We start from the raw sequence: 21,365 nt of genomic DNA on the forward strand, positions 1-21,365 counted from the left end.
AGCTCTGGTCACTACCTTCCGGAAGTCGTCTCGCACCACCTCGAGGGACCAACTCCAGACCGCAGGCAGCCAGCCGCCCGGCCCCCGGCCCCCAGGACCCCCACGCCCCAGGCCCAGCCCAACCGAGCCGTACGCGTGCGTAGACCCGCTGCCCACCGAGCCGTGCGCGTGCGCAGACGCGGCTAGCGACTGCTCCGCGCAAGCGCCCTGGCTACTTCCGGGACCTGTCAGCCGCTCCCTCCCGGCTTCCGTCCTCCGCCCGCGCGCCCGCCGGAGCCCGTTCGCGTCGACTGACCAGAGTCCGCGAATCCTCCGCTCCGAGCCCCGGAACCGCCCCAACCCCAGGTAAGGGGCTCCAGGGGCGAACGGCTGGCCCTGCGGGCCACCACGGCCCCCATCTCTCATGGAATTCGGGCCTGTGGGGCTGTGAGAGCGGGATTTAGGCCTCGGGGCCCAGAGCTGGGGGGCGGCCGGACCTTCTGAGAAACCAGGGGAGGGCATCAGGAGGTCCCCGTTAACCCCGTGACGTTCCTCAAGCTCCTGGGGTCCCCACTGTTACAGATCGGCCCTCTATCAAGATTCTCCACCCATCTCTCCGGCGCCCCAATAAACCCTAGTGGTACCTCAAGTCTGGGCATCTGTCACAGACCATAAAATTCTATTAAAATGGGCAGATCTTCCCCCGAATGGATCGTTACGAGGGGCCCTTCTTTAGTGTCTTAAGATGTTTGCCATGGGCCACCCTCCCCAACTCGAAGAAAACCTCCCCTCGAGTTCTTTAAGCCCGCCCGAGTCTTAGGACACTTTTCCTCCAAATCAGAATTGTGTGCTGTTCTTTTCCGGGCTCCTAGTCACTCCGTGGAACCTTTTACTTTAGGACCAGCCAAGTTCCCATCTCCAAGCTGTCACTTTGTTGGGTGACTCTGGGAAGGTAACTTTTCTGTACCTCGGTTTCCTCATCCACTTGTTTGCATATTTAAACTGCTGAGAACTGTTTCTGGCCCAGGGTAGGTGTTCAATTAATATTAACTAGTATTACTGCTATCTATCTTACTCTCCCACTCCTGATTTGAGGACCAGAATGATAGCAGATTTATTTAGGTTTTTAGCTCCAGCCGGTTACTTAGAATACTGTTGGGAACATGGTAGTCCCTTAGTTAATTGTACTTTAGAATCTGATTATAAAGCCATCTGTTTTTATATTGGGACTTTGGAGCCTTCTGTCTACTTCAACTCAAATGAGCAAAATCACCCTAGCTCGCTCCTCTTCTGTTACTTTTACCTAACCCTCTAGTTTCTTGTAGGCCCTTAGAGTTAAGTTATCTGAAATCAGAAGTTATCAGTGAGGAAGGTGTAGTTATCCTGGTAGGAAGTAGGTGTAACTAATTGATTGCTTGCTACCACAAAATATTTGGCTGATATTCTAGGTTTCCCATTTAAAGAAGGGGAAATCATTTTGGAAGATTACAGCTCATGCTTTTGGAGTCAACTGTGGCAGTACTTGGAGCTAAATATCTAATCTTAGGTTAAGACGCAGGTGCTGGATTTGCTGGCCTAGCTGGAGTGGAAACCTGTGGGCCTTGGGAGGGGAGGGTGTGGCTATCTCCTAGAAGAACCTGCTGTGGCTGGGTTGGGTCATGAGAGTGATTAAATTATTAGAAACTGGATGAATCACAGTATTGAAAAACTGAACCTAAACAGAGAATAGAAATTCCCACTTCCACCGATATGTTTAAGGTCTAGAATGTACAGTGTATGTCAGTGTATCCAAGTTCAGTGTCCATACATCAGAATGGCAGTATTCAGTGTGATCCAGGAAGAACAGGAGTGGGAGTCCCTGGAATTCTACTCTTCCATAAGTCATTTATTTCTCTCAGTGCTGACAAAGGAGCTTGCTATGTTTAATGTCACCACCTTTTGTCCCCATTTTTCTCCTCTCTAAGCCTAATTAGCACAAAAATTTTTAGATTCCATGTAAATGCCAGTCATTGTAGAGAGTATAATTATCACCCTATGTCAGAAGTATGCTTTTCTCGGTACAAAAGTCACATGTTCACTGCATGCATTATAAACTTAACTAACATGGATTATTGTCTAGGCCTGCAGACTTAAAATAGCCACAGGATTATAAAAGAAAGACTGGTTCAGATATATGTTCAAATATAGAACTTGAGTGATTGAACAAAATTAGAAGTGTATTTTAAGAAGTAATTATACCATTGTATGACCACGTACCTCTTTTGAAAACCTCTGTCTATGGCTACACATGAAACATATGCTTTTCTTTTTTTTTTTTTTTTTTTTTTTTTTTTGGTCTGGTCGTGGGGCCTGAACTCTGGGCCTGGGTGCTGTCCCTCAGCTCTTCAGCTCAAGGTTAGTGCTCTACCACTTGAGACACAGCGCCACTTCCGGCTTTTTTCTTATGTGGTGCTGAGGAATCGAACCCAGGGCCTCTTGCATGCAAGGCAAGCACTCTACCACTGAGCTACCTTCCCAGCCCATATGCTTTTCTTATACAGATATTCATGTGAAATTATTAGTTTGCCAACAAATTTTGTGACAGCCAACAAGATTTTTTTTTTGTTTTGACATTTCTTTTTTTTTTTTTTTATATGTTTTTATGGTAAAAATTCTGTACAGAGGGAAGTCAACAAGATTTTGCTTTTAAACTAAATTGCTTTCATTAGAGATATTCGTGACAGGACTCTGGGTCTAAGCTGTTGTGACAGAACAGTTGGGGTAAGCATCAACTTCCGGAGAGGAGCAAGCAGTGTGCCTGGAGTGACACTAGGAAGGCAAGAAACTGGAGAACAACTTGGGGCTGCGTAAATGACACCCAGGGCCAAAGACAAAAATTCCTGTTTCACAAAAATTCACATTTCAATATTCTCCCTAGGTTAGCATGACCTAGGTAAGTGTGTTGAAATTTATCTATAGTGAGATAGAAATAACAAGTTTGGCTAGGTGTTCATCCTAGCTACTCAAGATGCTGATATCTGAGGATCACAGTTCGAAGCCAGCCCAGACAGGAAAGTCCATGAGACTTTAAAACAAAAACAAAAACAACTGTGTGTTTGTCTTTTCTTTTTTGGATTGAACCCAGGATATTACACTTGCTAGGCAAGCACTTTACCATTGAGGTACATTCTGCTATGGTGAGACTCTTAATCTCTGATTAAATACTTTAAAAAGCTGGAAGTGGAGCTGAGGCTCAAGTGGTAGTGTTAGCATTGAACACAAAAAAACTCAAAGACGGGGCTAGGAAAGTGGCTCAGTGGTAAAGCACTTGCCTTGCATGCATGAGGCCATGGGTTCGATTCCTCAGCACCACATAAGCAGGGGAAAAAAAGAAGTGGCGCTGTGGCTCAAGTGCTAGAGTGCTAGCTTTGAGCTGAAGAGCTGAGGGACAGCGCCCAGGCCCAGAGTTCAGGCCCCATGACCAGATCAAAAAAAAAAACAAAAAACCCTCAAGGACAGTGCCTATGTTCTTAAATTCAAGCCTCAGGACTGGCACCAAAACAAGGAAATAACTGGTTCCCTTTTGGAAAAATTTCCCCAGTTGAGGAAATAATTGCTATTTGAGTAGAAAGAGAGTGAATTTAATTTTGTTTTTAATTTGATGAATGTTTTTCATATTCTTGCTTTTTTTTTTTTTTTTTTTTTTTGGCCATGGGGCTTGAACTCTAGACCTGAGCACTATCCCTGAGCTCTTCAGCTCAAGGCGAGCACTCTACCTCCAGAGCCACAGTGCCATTTCCAGTTTTCTGGTGGTTAATTGGAAATAAGTGTCTCACGGACTTTCCTGCCTGGACTGGCTTTGAACTGTGATCCTCAGATCTCAGCCTCCTGAGTAGCTAGAATTATAGGCGTGAGCCACTGGCGCCCAGCATATTCTTGCTTTTTATCCTATGAAAAATAGTTAAACAGTAATATAAACTATCGTGTAGTTTTTGCTCGGATTACTAGTTAACAGATTTTTAGTTGTCTTTTTTTTTTTGGTCATGCGGCCTGAACTCTGGGCCTGGGTGCTGTCTCTCAGCTCTTCAGCTCAAGGCTAGCATACTACCACTTGAGCCACAGTGCCACTTACAGATTTTTCTGCTTATATGGTATTGAGGAATGGAACCCAGGGCCTCATGCATGCAAGGCAAGCACTCTACCACTGAGCCACCTTCCCAGCCCCTTAGTTGTCTTTTTTTTTTTTTTTTTTGCCACATTCATATTTTTTGTATTTTCTGTCCTGAACAATTGAAGTTACAGAAGATATTGTGAGATTTTATCTGAAGCAGTTCATCCATCTTTATTATCTCCAAAAAGCCAAGACATGCCTCTGCCTTAAGACAACGCCATTACTATAGCTAAGAAAATAAAAAGAATTCCTTATTGTTATGTAATAGCCTCAAATCAAGTTTTCCCAGTTGTATATTGTGTTATTGGGCTGGGGATGTGGTTCAGCAGTAAGAGCATTTGCCTGGCGTTCCAGCCCTAGCCTGCAAGGGAACAAAAAGACAAAAACCTTGTTGTCTGACAGCATATATCTTTAGTTTCTATTTCAACACAGTATAATCAAGTTTTATTTATGAGATACTTACGTCTTCAACCATCTTCCTCTCCTGTTGTCTTTTGTGTATATGTGTGCCAGTCCTGGGGCTTGAACTCTGGGCACTGTCTCTGAGCTTTTTTGGTCAAAGGCCAGTACTCTTATCATTTGAGCCATAGCTCTACTTCTGGCTTTTTTAGAGACCAGAGTCTCACAGCCTTTCCTGCTCTGGCTGGCTTTGAACTGTCACCCTCAGATCTCAGGCTCCTGAATGGCTAGGATTACAGGTATGAGCCACCTGTGCCTGGCTTTGTATTGCCTTTTTTTGAGGAGTTGCAGGCCTGTTGCATGCAAGGGTATTCTAGATGGGGTGACCATGTTGCCTCAGGATTGTCCTGTGACCTGTTGGCCCATGGCCATTTCCCGTCACAGCCCATCTCTCAGGATTAGTCTGGTCTGGATGACCAAGTAGGTCAGTGTTAAAATGGTGGTGTGCACTTGCTTTTTCTTGCCTCTCCTTAGGAGCCCTAACAGGTTAGATTACCTTGCTATTTGATAAAGAAGTTTGATCATCGTGGTTCAAAGCCAGCCTGGGCAGGAGAGACCGTGAGACTCCGATCTCCAATAAACCACCAGAAAACCGGAAGTGGCGCTGTAGCTCAAGTGGTCGAGTGCTCGCCTTGAGCTGAAGAGCTGAGGGACAGCGCCCAGGCCCAGAGTTCAAGTCCCACGGCCGACAAAAAAAAAAAAAAAGAAGTTTGATCATTTATGAAGCCATGTGTTCCCCTTTGTAACTCAAGAGTGCTATGTGGAGTGATAATCTGAGGCTGTGTACATTAGCCTATTTCCCCCACAAACTTTTTTTCTTTTTTTGTCATGGGGCCTGTCTCTGGGCCTGGGCACTGTCCCTCAGCTCTTCAGCTCAAAGCAAGTGCTCTACCACTTGAGCCACAGAGCTTCTTTTGGTTTTCTGGTGGTTAATTGGAGATGAGTCTCATGTACTTACCTGTCCTGGCTGACTTTGAACCCTGATCCTCAGATCTCAGCGTCCTGAGTAGCTAGGATTACAGGTGTGAGCCACTGGCGTCCAGCTTCCCCTACAAACTTTAAACCATGGTTTGAGAGTCTACAGTGATGTTTACAATGCTAGTTCTGTTTAAATGCTTACCTTTTGAAGTTTATTCTTTTTAATGAAAGAACAATGTGTGAGTTATCCCAAGGTCCTCATAAGTTGAATACTGGTTGTCTACCGTTTGAAATGCTTGTTTCTGTTGCCTGTTGCAGCTTTCTGTTCTTAAAAAATACTGAGAATCATGTCGCTGCACCAGTTCTTACTAGAGCCCATCACCTGTCATGCCTGGAACAGGGACCGAACCCGTAAGTATGCTGTTGAGTTCCCTACAGTATTTGATACCTTCAGAGCATTTCACAATTACATATCTTTTTGTTGTTGTTGTGTCAGTCCTGGGTGCTTAAACTCAGTGTTTGGGCTCTGTCTCTAAGCTTTTGTGCTCAAGGGTAGCACTCTGCCACTTGAGTCACAGCTCCACTTCCATCATTTTGGTAGTTAATTGGAGATAAGAGTCTCTTGGACTTTCCTGCCCCAGCTGGCTTTGAACTATGATCCTCAGATCTCAGCCTCCTGAGTAGCTAGGATTATAGGCGTGAGCCACCAGTACCCAGCTAGTAAAGTATTCTTCAGGGATGACTTTGGGAACCCCTTTTTTTTTTAATTTTTTTATTGTAAAGATACTATACAGAGGATTATAGTTACATGAGTGAGGTAATGAGTACACTTCCTCTTGAACATTGTTACCCCCTCCATTGTTTTCCCCCTATCATCCCTCCCTCCCTCCCTTCCCCAGGTTCTTTTTTTTTTTTTTTTTTTTGATTGTGATTAAGTGATTACATAATTTCCGGAAATTCACAGTATTGTGGAATAATGATGCTCATTTAAAGTCACAAGTTCATTCTAACTTTCCTGGAGCAAATTGTCTATCACAGTCTGTAATATATAACGGTGCTCACATGTTATATACCATATATGTGATCAGCAGCATGGGGATATTTGGTAGTGGGGAACCCCTTTTTTTGAAACTGCTTTTTCATTTTCAGTTGCAACATCTCTTTGTTTTGGTGACAGCTTTAAGATCAGGTATTAACAGTTATGTGGTCTTCTTTCCTCAGAGATCGCCCTCAGCCCCAATAATCATGAGGTGCACATCTACAAGAAGAACGGGAGTCAGTGGGTGAAGGCTCAAGAGCTGAAGGAGCACAATGGGCATATCACAGGTAAGAGGTGCACGCTCCCCTTCCCCCTCAAGCACGCAGCCTTTCAGTGAAGAGGCTCAGGCATTGAGCCCTGTCATTTAAAGCCATGAAACAGTTTGCTGAATTCAGGATGTAGGCACTGCATCTGTGCTTTTTTTTGCTCAGGGTTCTTTAGCTGAAAACAAATGCTCTACCATTTGGTCCACAACTCTACTTCTGAGCTTTTACTGGTTAATTGGAGATCAGAGTCTCATGGCCTTTCCTGCTGGGGCTGGCTTTGAACCACAATTCTCAAATCTCAGTTTCCTGAGTAGCTAGGATTATAGGCATGAGCCACCAGCCTCTAGCACCACTTTATTTTTAATGCATTTACATGTATGTTTATGTATTCATAGGTGCTCTTTAGTATTTTGTCATTGTGTAGCCTTTTTTACTATGTTCTGGCAGAACAGTTGCCTCAACCGGCTGCTTTGAGCAGTTTGGTCTAATAGATGAAAACTTCTTCTCAGGCTCTGTGGCAAGTAATCCTGGCAATCGTGCTTTGACCAGTGGTTTAGACAGGTTGCTCATGAGCGCTATGAACAAGTATATCACCGAAGTCATTGTTTCTATTTTCATTGCGCTTGCTTCCCAGGACTTCATTTCTATTAGCTCTGGCCTGTTTTAAGTTCCTCAGCCAATGGCCTTATGCTTAAGAAAGAAGACATTTAAGTCTTAAATTGGAAGTTTAGCATTAGGAAATTTATTTATTTATTTATTTTTTGTCGGTCGTGGGGCTTGAACTCTGGCCTGAGCACTGTCCCTGTGCTCTTCAGCTCAAGGTGAGTGCTCTACTGCTTGAGCCACAGCACCACTTCTGGTTTTATAGTGGTTTATTGGAGATAAGAGTCTTTCCTTCCCAGGCTGGCTTTGAACTGTGATCCTCAGATCTCAGCCTCCTGAGTAGCTAGGATTACAGGCATGAGCCACCGGCTCCTGGCTAGGAAATATTTTTAAATATTTTTAAATGAGAAAGAGTAGGTGAAAGATTTCCAAATATAGCCAAAAGTGTGAAATACTTTTTTTTTTTTTTTTTCACTTTGCTTCTTTCCTTGGGTCCTTTGAACTGGGGCCTGTTTTCTGTCCACTCACATAGAAGAGTTTTTGTTTTTGTGCCTAGGTGCTGTCCCTGAGCTTTTTTTGCCCAAGGCTAGTGATCTACCACTTGAACCACAGCCCACTTCTGGCCTTTTCTGGTGGTTAATTGGAGATAAGTGTTTTACAGACTATCCTGCCCCAACTGGCTTCAAACTGTGATCCTCAGATCTCAGCCTTCTGTGTAGCTTGGATTATAGGCGTGAGCCATCACACCTGTTTCAGTTTTTAAATCTGAAAAAAAAAATTTGCTTTTGGAAAATCAAAATATAATTCTCTATTGGAAATCAAGAATAAAATATATTTTCTCATAGTAACTTCACGGGAAACAGATTTTCTGAAGCATTCTAGAAGGAAAAACTAGCCAGTATTATACACAACACAAGTAGGGCAAACATCAAAGGGATGACAAAGTTTGGGACATGGTCTCAGAGTTTATTGAATTGCCTTGTTTTTTTCTTGTTTCTTTTTTTTTTTTTTTTTTTTTGTCAGTTGTGGGACCTGAACTCGGCCTGTGCGCTGTCCCTCAGCTCTTCAGCTCAAGACTAGCACTCTACCACTTGAGCCATAGCACCACTTCTGGCCTTTTCTGTTTATGTGGTGCTGAGGAATCAAACCCAGGGCCACATGTATGCAAGGCAAGCACTCTACCACTGAGCCACCTTCCCAGACCCCTTGTTTTTTTTTGTTTTGTTTTTGTTTGTTTTGTTTTGTTTTTTTGTCAGTTGTGGGGCCTGAACTCTGGGCCTGGACACTGTCCCTCAGCTCCTTAGCTCAGGGCTAGCACCCTACCACTTGAGCCACAGCGCTACTTCCGGCCTTTTCTGCTTATGTGGTGCTGAGGGCCTCATGCATGCAAGGCAAGCGCTCTACCACTCAGCCACCTTCCCAGCACCCCCCTTGTTTTTTTCTATTGAGAGTATCTCACTGTGTAACCCAGGCTGACCTCCTGCCTCAGCCTCCCAAATGCTGTTATTATAAGTGTGTTCCACCACACCTGGATCCCACCAACTTTTAATTGATATGCAAATGAAGTCAAATACAAGGTTGTGATTAGTCTTTTTGTTTTATGATCAGTTTCTTCTTTTTTCTTTCTTTTCTTTTTTTTTTTTATTTGTCAGTCATGGGGCACTGCTCCTCAGCTTTTCAGCTTAAGGTGAGTGCTCTACCACTTGAGCCACAGCACCACTTTCGGTTTTCTAGTGGTTTATTGGAGACAAGAGTCCCACAGACTTTCCTGTCCAGGCTGGCTTATGAACCGTGATCCTCAGATCTCAGCCTCTTGAGTAGCTAGGATTACAGGCGTGAGCCACCAGCTACCGGCTTGTGATCAATTACTGAACCAATGAGCTCTGTTGAGACAGAGTCCCTCGTGGGACTTCCTGAGTACCAGACACTTTGCAGAGAAAGGTCCTTGTTTTGGTATGAGGTTGTGGTGAGGCCTGGTGGTGGAGGAAGCTGTCAAGCACTGTGTTCTGCTGAGCTGGACCCACCGTCACAGCAGGTGGTGTTTGTCATACTTTCAGGCATTGACTGGGCTCCGAAGAGCGACCGCATCGTCACTTGTGGGGCAGACCGCAATGCCTATGTCTGGAGCCAGAAAGACGGTGTTTGGAAGCCCACACTGGTGATCCTGAGGATTAATCGTGCGGCCACGTTTGTGAAGTGGTCACCCCTCGAGAACAAATTTGCTGTGGGCAGTGGAGCCCGACTCATTTCCGTTTGTTACTTCGAGTCTGAAAATGACTGGTGAGCACCATGGCCCTCCTTGTGTTTCTTTCTGCAGAATCCACTCCTGGACAGGTGAGGGCTTCTTGAGGCACTGTGTGAATGCCCAACTACAGCGCCAGGCTCTCCTCATTGAGAGATTTGTGGGGTTTCCTTCTAGAATCCTTCATCCTTTGAGCATTTATTTCTTCTCCTTATGGTACATTGAATGAGTCAAATCTCACATCTTTTTTTCTTATCAAAGTATAGTTACTGTGAACAACCTCTCCTCTCTTAACTCGATTGTTCTGTAGAATGTACTACAGTTCTTGTCTGTGCTGCCAGATGCTGTTTTCTTATTCTTTTTGTTTGTTTTTATGTCAGTCCTGAACTCAAGGCCTGAGTACTGTCCCTGAGCTTTTTTGCCACTTGAGTTATAATTCCACTTCTGATTTTCTGGTGATTAATTGGTAGTAAGAGTCTCATGGATTTTGCTGTCTGGGCTGGCTTTGAACTGTGATCCTGAGATCTCAACCACTTTACTAGCTAGGATTATAGTCATGATCAATCAGCACAGCTTCTGATTTACCTTTTTCTTTTCTAAATTACTGGAGAATATTTATTAGCTATAAATTCTTCCCTCCACACCTTAACTTTTTTTGTTGTTGGTGATGGTGGTGGTGATGGTTGTAGGACTTGAACTCAGGGCCTGGGCACTGTCCCTAAGCTCTTTTGCTCAATACTAGCACTCTGCCACTTTGAGCCACAGTGCCACTTCTGGTTTTTGTGTGGTTAATTGGAGATGAGAGTATCACTGGGACTTTTCTGTGGCTTTGAACCACAGTCCTCAGATCTCAGTTTCTTTTTTTTTTTTTTTTTTTTGGTCGGTCGTGGGGCTTGAACTCTGGGCCTGGGCGCTGTCCCTCAGCTCTTCAGCTCAAGGCGAGCGCTCTACCACTTGAGCTACAGCGCCACTTCCGGTTTTCTGATGGTTTATTGGAGATAGGAGTCTCGTGGTCTCTCCTGCCCGGGCTGGCTTTGAACCGCAATCCTCAGATCTCAGCCTCCTGAGTAGCTAGGATTACAGGCGTGAGCCACCAGCGCCCGGCAGATCTCAGTTTCTTGAGTAGGATTACAGGTGTGAGCCACCAGTGCCCTGTACTGATTGACTTTTTTTTGTTGGTTATGGAGCTTGAACTCTGGGCCTAGTCACTGTCCATCAGCTCTTCAGCTCAAGGCAAGCACTCTACCAGTTGAGACACAGTGCTAGTTCTGGTTTTCGGGTGGTTAATTGGAGATAAAAGTCTCACAGACTTTACTGTCTGGGCTGGAACACCCCAATCATCAGATCTCAGCCTCCTGAGTAGCTAGGATTACTGGCGTGAGCCACCAGCTGGCTTCTGATTGACTTTTAAAGCAGCTTATACATAAATGATCTTTTCTGAATGGCAGTGCAGAATTATAGGATAATCTTCCAACAAGAAGTTCTACTTAGGGGCTGGGAAGGTGGCTCAGTGGTAGAGCGCATGCCTTGCATGCCAGAGGCCCTGGGTTCGATTCCTCAGCACCACATAAGCAAAAAGAAAAAGCCGGAAGTGGTGCTGTGGCTCAAGTGGTAGAGTGCTAGCCTTGAGCTGAAGAGCTGAGGGACAGCGCCCAGGCCCAGAGTTCAGGCCCCATGACCGGACCCAAAAAAAAAAAAAAAAGAAGTTCTACTTACTTGGTTGTGATTTCTCAATGGGAAACAAAAAAATTCATAGCTTCATGGACAATTGTAAAAGAAATTAAACCAAAATTAATCCAAATTACTTCAATGTTTATTGGGTGTTTGTAATAAACACTTAAGTAATTTTAGCCTTCAGGGTTTTTTTTGTTTTGTTTTGTTTTTGCTAGTCCTGGGCTTGAACTCAAGGCCTGGGTGCTGTCCTTAAGCTTCTTTTGCTCAAGGCCATGGCTTTACCACTTCAGCCACAGAGCCACTTCTGGCTTTTTCTGAGTAGTTTATTAGAGAAAAGTTTCCCGGACTTTCCTGCTAGCTTTCTGTCGCAGTCCTCAGATCTCACCTTCTGAGTAGCTAGGATTATAGTTGTGAGCCACTGGCTCCAGCTTCAGCCTTCAGTTTTTTTTGGTTTGGTTTGGTTTTGTTTTTTTTGGTCAGTCATGGGGCCTGAACTCTGGGCCTGGGCACTGTGCCTCAGCTCTTCAGCTCAAGGTGAGTTCTCTACCACTTGAGCCACAGCACCACTTCTGGCTTTTTCTGCTTAGGTGGTGCTAAGGAATCAAACCCAGGCCCTCATGCATGTAAGGCAAACACTCTACCACTGAGCCACCTTCCCAGCCCAGTTTTTATCCCAAAGGTTTTAACATCACGGGAGATACAATCTCAGATTCTCTTTTTCTTTTCTTTTTCTTTTTTTTTTTTGGTGGGGGGGGCGGGTGTCCGGTCGTGGGGCCTGAACTCTAGGCCTGGGTGCTGTCCCTCAGCTCTTCAGCTCAAGGCTAGCGCTCTACCACTTGAGCCACAGTGCCTCTCTGGCTTTTTTCTTTTTGCTTTTGTGGTGCTGAGGAATCGAACCCAGGGCCTCATGCATGCAAGGCAAGCGCTCTACCACTGAGCCACCTTCCCAGCCCTCAGATTCTCTTTTTCGAAAGTGCGCCTGCTCTCTGTCAGGAGACTTGGCGCCATCTTAAACCCATGCAGGGGCATTTGTAAATCATGTGTGGATAAGCCACTGTGATTTTCCTCTTCCCGCAGGTGGGTGAGCAAGCATATTAAGAAGCCAATCCGCTCCACTGTCCTCAGCCTGGACTGGCATCCCAACAACGTCTTGCTGGCTGCAGGGTCATGTGACTTCAAATGCAGGTGCGGACTCACAGAACCTGGCAGGCCGCAGCTGTTCAAGGTTCCTTTTCTTTACAAGGTTCTATGCTAAGCACTGGCAGGGCCACAAAGATTGCAGGAGCTTGTGGTCTAAAGAAGGCACATGCGTAAGTCACCAAGGTAGATAGATGAATGCAGTAGGAAGGGCAGGGCAGGCTGGAGAGCTTGCCTTAAGTAGAACAGCCATTGTTTCAAGTGGAGGATTAGTTTGTGCTGTCTGTTCTATCTCTTCCTCTCAGCTTGTCTTTCTGTTCCCCCCAACCCCTTTTTTTTTAGTAGTGGGGCTTGAACTCAGGTTCTTATATTTTCTAGGCTGGTGCTTTACCACTTGAGCCACACTCCAAGCCCTATTATCTTTATTTTTCAGATAGGGCCTAGCGGGTTTTTTTTCGAGGGCTGGCCTCAGACAGCAATGCTCCTAGCTACACCTCCCACACTGCTGGGGTTACATGTATGTAACATACATGTATGTAACATACATGTAACCCCTGTACCCAGCTTGTTTATTGAGATGAAGTCCTGCGAGCTTCTTGCCAAGACGGTGTCAGAGCACTATCCTCCTAATCTCTGTCTCTCTTGTAGGTTTTTTTGTTGTTGTTGTTGGTTGTGGGGCCTGAAGTTAGGGCCTGGGCGCTGTCCCTCAGCTCTTTAGCTCAAGGCTAGCACTCTACCACTTGAGCCTCAGCCCCACTTCTGGCTTTTTCTGCTTATGTGGTACTGAGGAATTGAACCCAGGGCCTCATGCATGCAAGGCAAGCACTCTACCACTGAGCCACCTTCCCAGCCCTCTTGTAGCTTTTATTACATGTGTGAGCCACCACACCCAGCCTATATACATATATTTTGATTGTGTCTTCTTTTTCTCCCTTCAGAGTGTTTTCTGCCTACATTAAAGAAGTGGATGAAAAGCCAGCCAGTACACCCTGGGGCAGCAAGATGCCTTTTGGTCAGCTGATGTCAGAGTTTGGTGGCAGTGGTACTGGTGGCTGGGTCCATGGGGTCAGCTTCTCCGCCAGTGGGAACCGTCTTGCCTGGGTCAGCCACGACAGCACTGTGTCTGTTGCTGATGCCTCAAAGAGTGTGCAGTGCGTATTTGCTTTTGATTGTTTGTTTGGAAGGTAGGGAGCAGATGGACCATGTCCCTCCCTGGATGCACACTGGCACGAAAAAGATGCCAGTCAGATTGCAGGTGCCAGTGAGGTTACAGACCCACCATCCTGTGACCTTTTGCAGTTGTTTTTGTCATGTCTACATACATGCATGTGCACATGTGTACATGCACACACATATACAGACAGACAGACAGACAGACAGACAGACAGACAGACAGACAGACAGACATCTTTTGGCTTTTTGAGACAGTCTCAACATTCATGATTCTGCCCCATATTCTGCCTCCCAAGTACTGGGATTACAGGCAGACGCGTGCTGCCATGCCCAGCTCTGAAGAGGTGGCACTTCCTGGGGTAATCACTCCTTGAAGTTAGTGTAGCCAGTAACTCTTAGGGACAACCTCCTGCTCTGCTGCTCATAAAGGCCCCTTCAAAATGGCAGCTTACGCTGTTCATCCATGGATGACCCACTCAAGGTGGGTCAGAGAAGAAGTTGGCTGTGACCACTGGCGTGAGTGGGCCGCCTGCTCAGCCTTGTTCAGTCTGGTGCAGAGTTTGATGCTTATTAGATGCGGGAGGGGAGATACTGGAATCCTTTTCCTGTCATGAGTCTACTGCTGCAATTTTGCCCTTGGTAGCTAAAGGTAGCTTGTGCCAGGCACTGACACCTATAATCCTAGCTATTCAGGAGGCTGAGATCTGAGAATCATGGTTCAAAGCCCACCCAGGTAAGAAAGTCTATGAGACTCTTCAATGAGCCACCAGAGAACTGGAAATAGAGCTGTGGCTCAAAGTGGTAGAGTACTACCCTTGAGAGAAAGGGCCTTGGGGTCAGTGCCCAGGCCCAGAGTTCAAGCCCCACGACCGACCGAAAAAAAAAAAAGTAGCTCACTGCTAGGGGTCTCAGACTCTCTGGGCTGTGTGTAGTCTTGGTCACAGTAAGTCTCTCTCTCCTCCCACCCCCACTACCCTATGACTGGGAGACGTGACACTGCATAGCCCTTCCTACCTGGACTTACTATGGATTTTGTTATTTTATGGGTTGATTTTTATTTTTATAAGGATTCCCCCTATTATAAATGTAGCTCCCTAAACTGAGTGTGGTATGCCTATAATCCCAGTTGAGGGGAAGATCCTAGTTCAAGGCCAACCTCGTCTCTTTAGCTAGGTCCCATTCTGAAAACAAGAAAAATCTCCTTAAACTAAGAGTAAACAGTACCTTCTGGAAAATTCCTGTACAGATACAGGCACTTGTCTTTCTTTTTGCACACAATGGACTGTGTGGCCATTTGGGCAGTGATTTACCTCCCTAGAGAGAGTGCAGTGTGCAGTGTCAGGCTGGGGCTGGCATTGATTTCTGGGGTGGGCTGTGAATACATTCTTTTTTTGGGGGGGGTGGGACTTGAACTCAGGCCCTGGGCACTGTCTCTGAGCTTCTTTTGCATAAGGCTAGTACTCTACTACTTGAGCCACAGCACCACTTCGGGCTTTTTCTGTTGATGTGGCACTGAGGAATGAAACCCTCTGGGCTTCATATATACTAGGAAAGCACTCTACCACTAAGCCTTTGTCCTAGCCCCCCGCGCCCCCCCCCCCCCCCGCTCCCACTTCCCTAAGAACATTCTTGCCTGCCATCAGGGAGACTCAGGCTTTACCCTTTCTAATTGTGCAAGTATGTAAGTATGTTTCCTTATTCCAGCCAGCATGAATACTTGAGGACATAAAAGTCGAGTGTACCTCAACAGCGCCACCTAGTGTTTCAGCTCCATCCCCATAGGGTCAGGGTCTCCTGAGGCCCAGCAGCTGGCAATGCCAGTGCTTCTGACTCACCTCAGGGATTGCCAGGTGTGGGGGTGGAGGCTGCACACACAGCTCATTCTGGAGGCACCTGGGTGAGAGAGAGTGCCCAGCAGGGCCAGCACTCCATGGGCACTCCAGTGGGTGACAGGTGCTGCCACTGCTGCCGGGGCCAAACCTTGATGGCTAGAGGAACAGGACCACACTGTCTGTGGAGAGCCTGTCCTCAGTGAGAAGGGCATCAGCAGAGGCAGACAGAGAACTCAACTCCTATTTCTTCCGATGCTGGGATGCAGCCAAGGTCTCACTCCGTCTCTACCTACACCCCCAGCCAGAAGGCCTCAGCTCCTGAGGGTAGGATCACTTAGGGGGTCACTGCATGCTGGAGACTCCTGCAGGAAAGATCAGGGTTTTTTTTATTGGGGGGTGCTGGGCCTGGTGCTTGAACCTTAGCTTTTTATTTGTTTGTTTATTGTCAGTCATGGGGCTTGAACTCAGGGCCTGGGCGCTATCCCTGAGCTTTTCTGTGAACCTTAGCTCTTTTTGCTCAAGGATAGCACTCTACCACTTGGGCCACATTTCCACTTCTGGCTTTTTGGTGATTAACTGGCGATGAGTCTCATGAACTTTCCTGCCTGGGCTGGCTTCGAACTACAGTCCTCAGATGTCAGCCTCCAGAGTAGCTAGGATGACAGGCAGGAACCACCAGTGCCCGGCTCAGCAGCAGCAGCTGAGACTGGAGCTCCTTGGAGCAGGGGCCTCTGTCATCTGTGTCTCAGGATGCACGATTGGCTCCGCTCAGGGTCACGTGTTCTGTGTTCAGGGTCTCCACTCTGAAGACCGAGTTCCTGCCTCTCCTCAGTGTGTCCTTTGTCTCAGAGAACAGTGTCGTAGCTGCTGTAAGTATCCCCTGCCCGCCGTGGGGCCCGCTGTGACGTGCAGAGTGGGCATGGTGATGTCCTGTGACCCTGCCCCCTGGGCACTGTGCTGAGGAGTGGGCAGTGGTGGCCTCCTCTGCCCCCACTCACTGACCTCCCCTATCAGGGCCATGACTGCTGCCCCATGCTGTTTAACTACGACGACCGTGGCTGCCTGACTTTCGTCTCCAAGCTGGACATCCCCAAACAGAGCATCCAGCGCAACATGTCAGCCATGGAGCGCTTCCGCAACATGGACAAGAGGGCCACCACGGAGGACCGCCACGCTGCCCTGGAGACACTGCACCAGAACAGCATCACGTAGGTACCGCCCTGGCTCCTGGGTCATAAGACAAGTGGTCACGCCTGTCATGCTAGCTACTGAGAAAGCTGAGCTCAGGATCACTATTCAAAGCCAACCCAGGCAGGAAAGTCCGTGAGACTCATCTCCAGTGAGCCACCAAAAAGCCAGAAATGGAACTATGGCTCAAGTGGCAGAGTGCCAGCCTTGAACACAAAAGCTTCAGGACGGTGCCTAGGCCCCAAGTTCAAGCCCCAGAACTGGCACACACACACACACAGAGGGAACCACTGCCACCCAGTCCTACTATCATTATAATGGTGCCGCATGTCCAGCAGGAGGGGCATGGGGCCTGATTCTCACCAAGTGGGTTGAGCATGGGAGGAGACCTTCCTGAGTGACCTACATCCTGTGTCACAGGCCTGGAGTCACAAGCCCTTCCAGAGACAGATCTCAGCCCCTTGAGTAGCTAGGATTACAGGCATGAGCCACTGGCACCTGGCATAACTAGGCCTTTAATATCAAGAGACTTTTATTATGGTGGTATTGGCAGGAAGAATAAAGGAAACTTCTGGCTTTTTCTAGAAAGGTGCTTTTTTTGTTGTTGTTAATCATGGGGCTTGAACTCAGTCAGGGCCTGGGCATGGTCCCTGAGCTCTTTGGCTCAAGGCTAACACTCTGTCACTTTGAGCCACAGTGCCACTTCTGGTTTTCTGGTAGTTAATTGGAGATAAGAGTCTTGGATTTTCCTGCCCTGGCTGGCTTTGAGCAGCGATCCTCAGATCTCAATCACCTGAATAACTAGGATTATAGGTGTGAGCCACTAGCACCAGATTTAGAAATGTAATTATTAAATGTAAGTTGTGCTTCATGTTCAGCAGGATTTAAAGGAGGCTGAGAAGCTGGGTGCTGGTGGCTCACACCTGTAATCCTAGCTACTCAGGAGGCTGAGATCTGAGGATTGCGGTTCAAAGCCAGCCTTGGCAGAAAAGTCCATGAGATTCTCATCACCAGTTAACTACCAGAAAACCAGAAGTGGTGCTGTGGCTTAAGTGGTAGAGAGCTTGCCTTGAGCTGAAGAGCTCAGGGACAGTGGCCAGGCCCAGAGTTCATGCCCCACGAACAACAAAAAATTAAAAAGTTTAAAAAATATATACAAAGGAGGCTAAAAATGCCCAGCTGTGTTGAAAAGTACAAACTGAGCTTAAGTAAAACCATGCTGTTGGTCTGGGAAGGTGGCTCTGTGGTAGAGTGCTTACCTCACATGCATGAGGCCCTGGGTTTGATTCCTTAGCACCACTTAAAAAGAATAAGTTGGAAGTGGTGCTGTGGTTCAGGTGGTAGAGCACTAGCCTTGAGCTGAAGAGCTGCGGGACAGCGCCCAAGCCCAGAGTTCAAGCCCCACGACTGACAAAAAAACAACCCACATTGTTGGGGCTGGGAAGGTGGCATGCCTGAGGCCCTGGGTTTGATTCCTTAGCGCCACATAAGCAAAAAGAAAAAAAGCCGAAAGTGGCGCTGTGGCTCAAGTGGTAGAGCGCTAGCCTTGGGGACAGTGCCCAGGCCCAGAGTTCAGGCCCCACGACCGGACCCAAAAACAAACAACAAACAAAAAAAACCACATTGTTGAGATTTCTCTCTGGAACCAGTTAGTTAATTGACTAGTGAATTTCTTACTTTTTCTGTGCTAACTTGAGGGAAGCAGTTCTCATCTCCTCTCTGACGCTTTTTGGTGAAAAGTAAAAGAAACTCTTGCATACTGGATAGTCTACTTTTGTTCATAGGAATTAGAAATCTTAAGCCAGGTATGGTAGCATAAACCTGTAGTCCCAGCCTCTGGAGGCTTAGAGACATGAGGATAGCAAGTTTGAGGGCAGCTTGGGCTACATAGAAGACCCTGTCTCAAACAAATTTAAAAAATTAAGTATAAACAAACAAAAACAGATCTTTGCTAGTGCAGTGTTGGCACCTTTTTTCTGTTAGGTAGCTGCGCTCCTGTGGTAGTTTTCTGCTCTGCATTGAGGCATGAAAATAGTTGAGAAAAGCACGGTGTGCTGGCTGGGCCCGGCAGAATGCTCTACACTGAAGTGTGAGTTTCATAGGATTTTCACATCATGAGATAATGGTCTTTTCCATTTTTCCCCAGTCATTTAAAAATGTGAAGGCCATTGTCTGCTCTCGGGCCGGACACAGTGGCCGTGTGTGCCTCGTTCACTGCCCCTACCCTGTGCAGCTCAGAGGAGAAAGAAAGAAGGATCTGTCTCAACTGTAGGGCTGGCTTTCTTAGCTTCCCACACAATGTCTCTTAGCTGCTCAGCCCTAGGGCTGGGGCCTAGTGCTGAGTCTGGGGGGCTTTGGGGGCTCGGGCTGCCGTACAGGGTGGTTTCAGAGTTTTGTCTGGAGCCAGTTGGATTTCACTTAACATGTAATCATGGAAGAAAATTGTTCCTGTGTCTGTCTTTGCTGTTGGCTTGCTTTTTTTTTTTTTTTTTCATTTTCTTTTGTGGCAATACTTGGGTTTGAACTCAGAGCTTTGCCTGTGCCAGCCAGGTGTTCTGCCTCAGAGCCACGTCTCAATCCCACAGAGTGCTCTTTATTTGCCTACAGGGTGGCTCCGTCATCCCTGAGGGGCTTCTTCAAGCCACACTGCTTCGTACCCCACTACGTTCCTCTTGAGGATTCAGTTTTGTCTTTCCTACACACCTGGCAGTGAAATGCTTTGGGATATCTTATGAGTCAGATCACTGTGGCCTAACATTGCTGGACATGTTACCATTTAGAAGGTGAAAGACTGGTCATAAGTCAAGCATGGTGGTGCCTGCCTGTAATACCAGCGCTTGGGAGGCTGAGGCAGGAAGATCATTGAGGCCAGCCGGGGCTACAAGTTTATCTTCAAAAAAATAAATGATAATAGAGAAATTAATGAAAGGAAAACAGATCATCTCCTTAAAGGGCATGTACGCTGAACATGGGGCTCGTGTCCACCATGCACTGCACCATCTCTTATCATTGCTTTTTTCCAGCCAAGTGTCTATCTATGAGGTCGACAAACAAGATTGTCGCAAATTCTGCACTACTGGTATTGATGGAGCCATGACCATTTGGGATTTCAAGGTAAACATATCTCTTTTGTATAGCAACTGTTCCCCAGACAAATATTCCTCATGTTGTGAAGTGGTGAGCTCTGTATCCACAGAAGACCAGGCTGCTACAGTGTGACTGCTTTAAAACCTGAGCAGGCCAGGCACTGGTGGCTCACATCTATAATCCCAGCCACTCAGGAGGATGAGATCTGAGGATCATGGTTCAAAGCCAGCCCAGGCAGGAAAGTCCATGAGACTCTTATCCCCAATGAACCATCAGAAAACTGGAAGTAGCACTGTGGCTCAAGGTGGTAACTTGCCCTGAGTGAAAAGAGCTCAGGAACAGCGTCCAGGCCCAGAGTTCAAGTCCCATGACCAAACAAAAAAAACTCTGACCTTCTTTACCAGAGGGAACCCCCACTCTCCGTGGGGTGAGAAATACTTTCTGACACTGACAAGATCCTGAGTGCTGCTGGCAAAGCAGGCCCTGCCCTGGCCACCAGCCTGCATTTTGGTGCCCAGCTGTACTCTACGGTGATTAATACAATTAACACAAAAAGTCTGCCAGGTGTCGGGCACCATGCTAGGGATAGGCATCTGGAGGTGTAGGGGTCCTTGACAGAGCGGGACAGGTTTGTCTCAATGGGGTAGGGCCGGGGTGGTGAGTTGAGAGAGGACAGGAAGCATGGTCCTGCCCCACCCCCCAGCCATGTCTCATCATCACCGTGCTATGGCCCTCTGGGAATCTTGGAACCCAAGATGGAGCTGGAGAGGAGAGCTGTGGGGGCCAGAAAGAGCTTGAGAGAGCGCACTGAGGGCATGGGTAAAGTGTGTGCGCACCCAGCCAGGAGAGGGGGTGAGGACACAGTGACGCATCTGCAGGGAAACCACGCTGTCCGCTTGGGGATCGTGCAATGGACACCTAGGAGGGACAGAGCAGGGGTGGGACAGTGAATGGCAACTCCACCATGTATGGCATAGCACAGCTCAGCCCGCTGTGGCTGAGGGTGCGGGCTGTACAGTAGAGACAAGACAAGGGGTCCCCAGCCCTGGGGGCGGGGCCTGGTCCTGGGGAGGGAGTGGGACTGGAGCACGGTGGGAAGCCAGTGCACAGTCCTGCAAATGGTCAGCGAGTGTCTTCCACCTTTCTCAAGACCTTGGAGGCCTCCATCCAGGGCCTCCGGATAATGTGAAGTGAGGGCGCCTCTGCCAGCCGCAAGAGGACCCGCGGTGACCCGGCCCGCCGCCCGCCGCGCGCATGAGGGTGAGGACGGCCGCCCAGGAGCACGGAGCACGCAGCCCCGTGTGCGTGTCTGTGTGTGCGTGTGTCTGTGTCTGTGTGTGCGTGTGTGAGCACAGCCGTGGTGGATGTGGTGGTTTTTAATGGCAGCAGTGAGTTTTTCATCTTGTTTCGTGTTTGCTATTTCATTCCATTCTTGACCAAAGCTTCTTTTAGTTTATTATGGAAACGTCACACTAACTTAAAGAAAAGAGGAGGAAGTATGTTCGTTGTCTGCTAGAAAATGAAATAAACATCCTGAATGTGCTTTTGGTTTTGTTTTCTTATACGCTGCCGTTTTCATCAGAACAAATGTGGGTCAGTTCCTCATTAGTTTGTTTTG

The 21,365-nt window shown here is 47.2% G+C and overlaps 1 protein-coding gene across 2 annotated transcripts; it reads left to right on the plus strand.

Moving 5' to 3' along the window:
- The first annotated feature begins 237 nt into the window (after positions 1 to 237).
- On the plus strand, positions 238 to 21,290 carry Arpc1a (actin related protein 2/3 complex subunit 1A). 2 transcript variants are annotated; one of them, XM_070033559.1, is made up of 11 exons: positions 238 to 345; positions 821 to 931; positions 5,825 to 5,917; positions 6,728 to 6,832; positions 9,472 to 9,694; positions 12,408 to 12,515; positions 13,406 to 13,618; positions 16,266 to 16,341; positions 16,487 to 16,680; positions 19,684 to 19,774; positions 20,898 to 21,290. In XM_070033559.1, the coding sequence occupies exons 3-11, from the start codon at positions 5,854 to 5,856 to the stop codon at positions 20,934 to 20,936; spliced, it is 1,113 nt and encodes a 370-aa protein (XP_069889660.1). In that variant the 5' UTR covers positions 238 to 345; positions 821 to 931; positions 5,825 to 5,853; the 3' UTR covers positions 20,937 to 21,290. The 2 variants fall into 2 exon arrangements, with proteins under 2 accessions (XP_069889660.1, XP_069889659.1); XM_070033558.1 differs by lacking the exon at positions 821 to 931 and having other exon boundaries at positions 239 to 345.
- The last annotated feature ends 75 nt before the right edge of the window (positions 21,291 to 21,365 follow it).

The sequence above is a fragment of the Dipodomys merriami genome, unplaced genomic scaffold (assembly GCF_024711535.1).
Source record: "Dipodomys merriami isolate MVZ:Mamm:240054 unplaced genomic scaffold, mDipMer1.0.p SCAF_22, whole genome shotgun sequence".
NCBI lineage: Eukaryota > Metazoa > Chordata > Mammalia > Rodentia > Heteromyidae > Dipodomys > Dipodomys merriami.

Coding starts and splice junctions, on each gene's coding strand:
- Arpc1a (XM_070033559.1), top strand. CDS start 5,854: ATGTCGCTGCACCAGTTCTTACTAGAGCCCATCACCTGTCATGCCTGG. Junction 6,833..9,471: donor GCACAATGGGCATATCACAG/GTAAGAGGTGCA, acceptor TCATACTTTCAG/GCATTGACTGGGCTCCGAAG. Junction 13,619..16,265: donor GATGCCTCAAAGAGTGTGCA/GTGCGTATTTGC, acceptor TTCTGTGTTCAG/GGTCTCCACTCTGAAGACCG.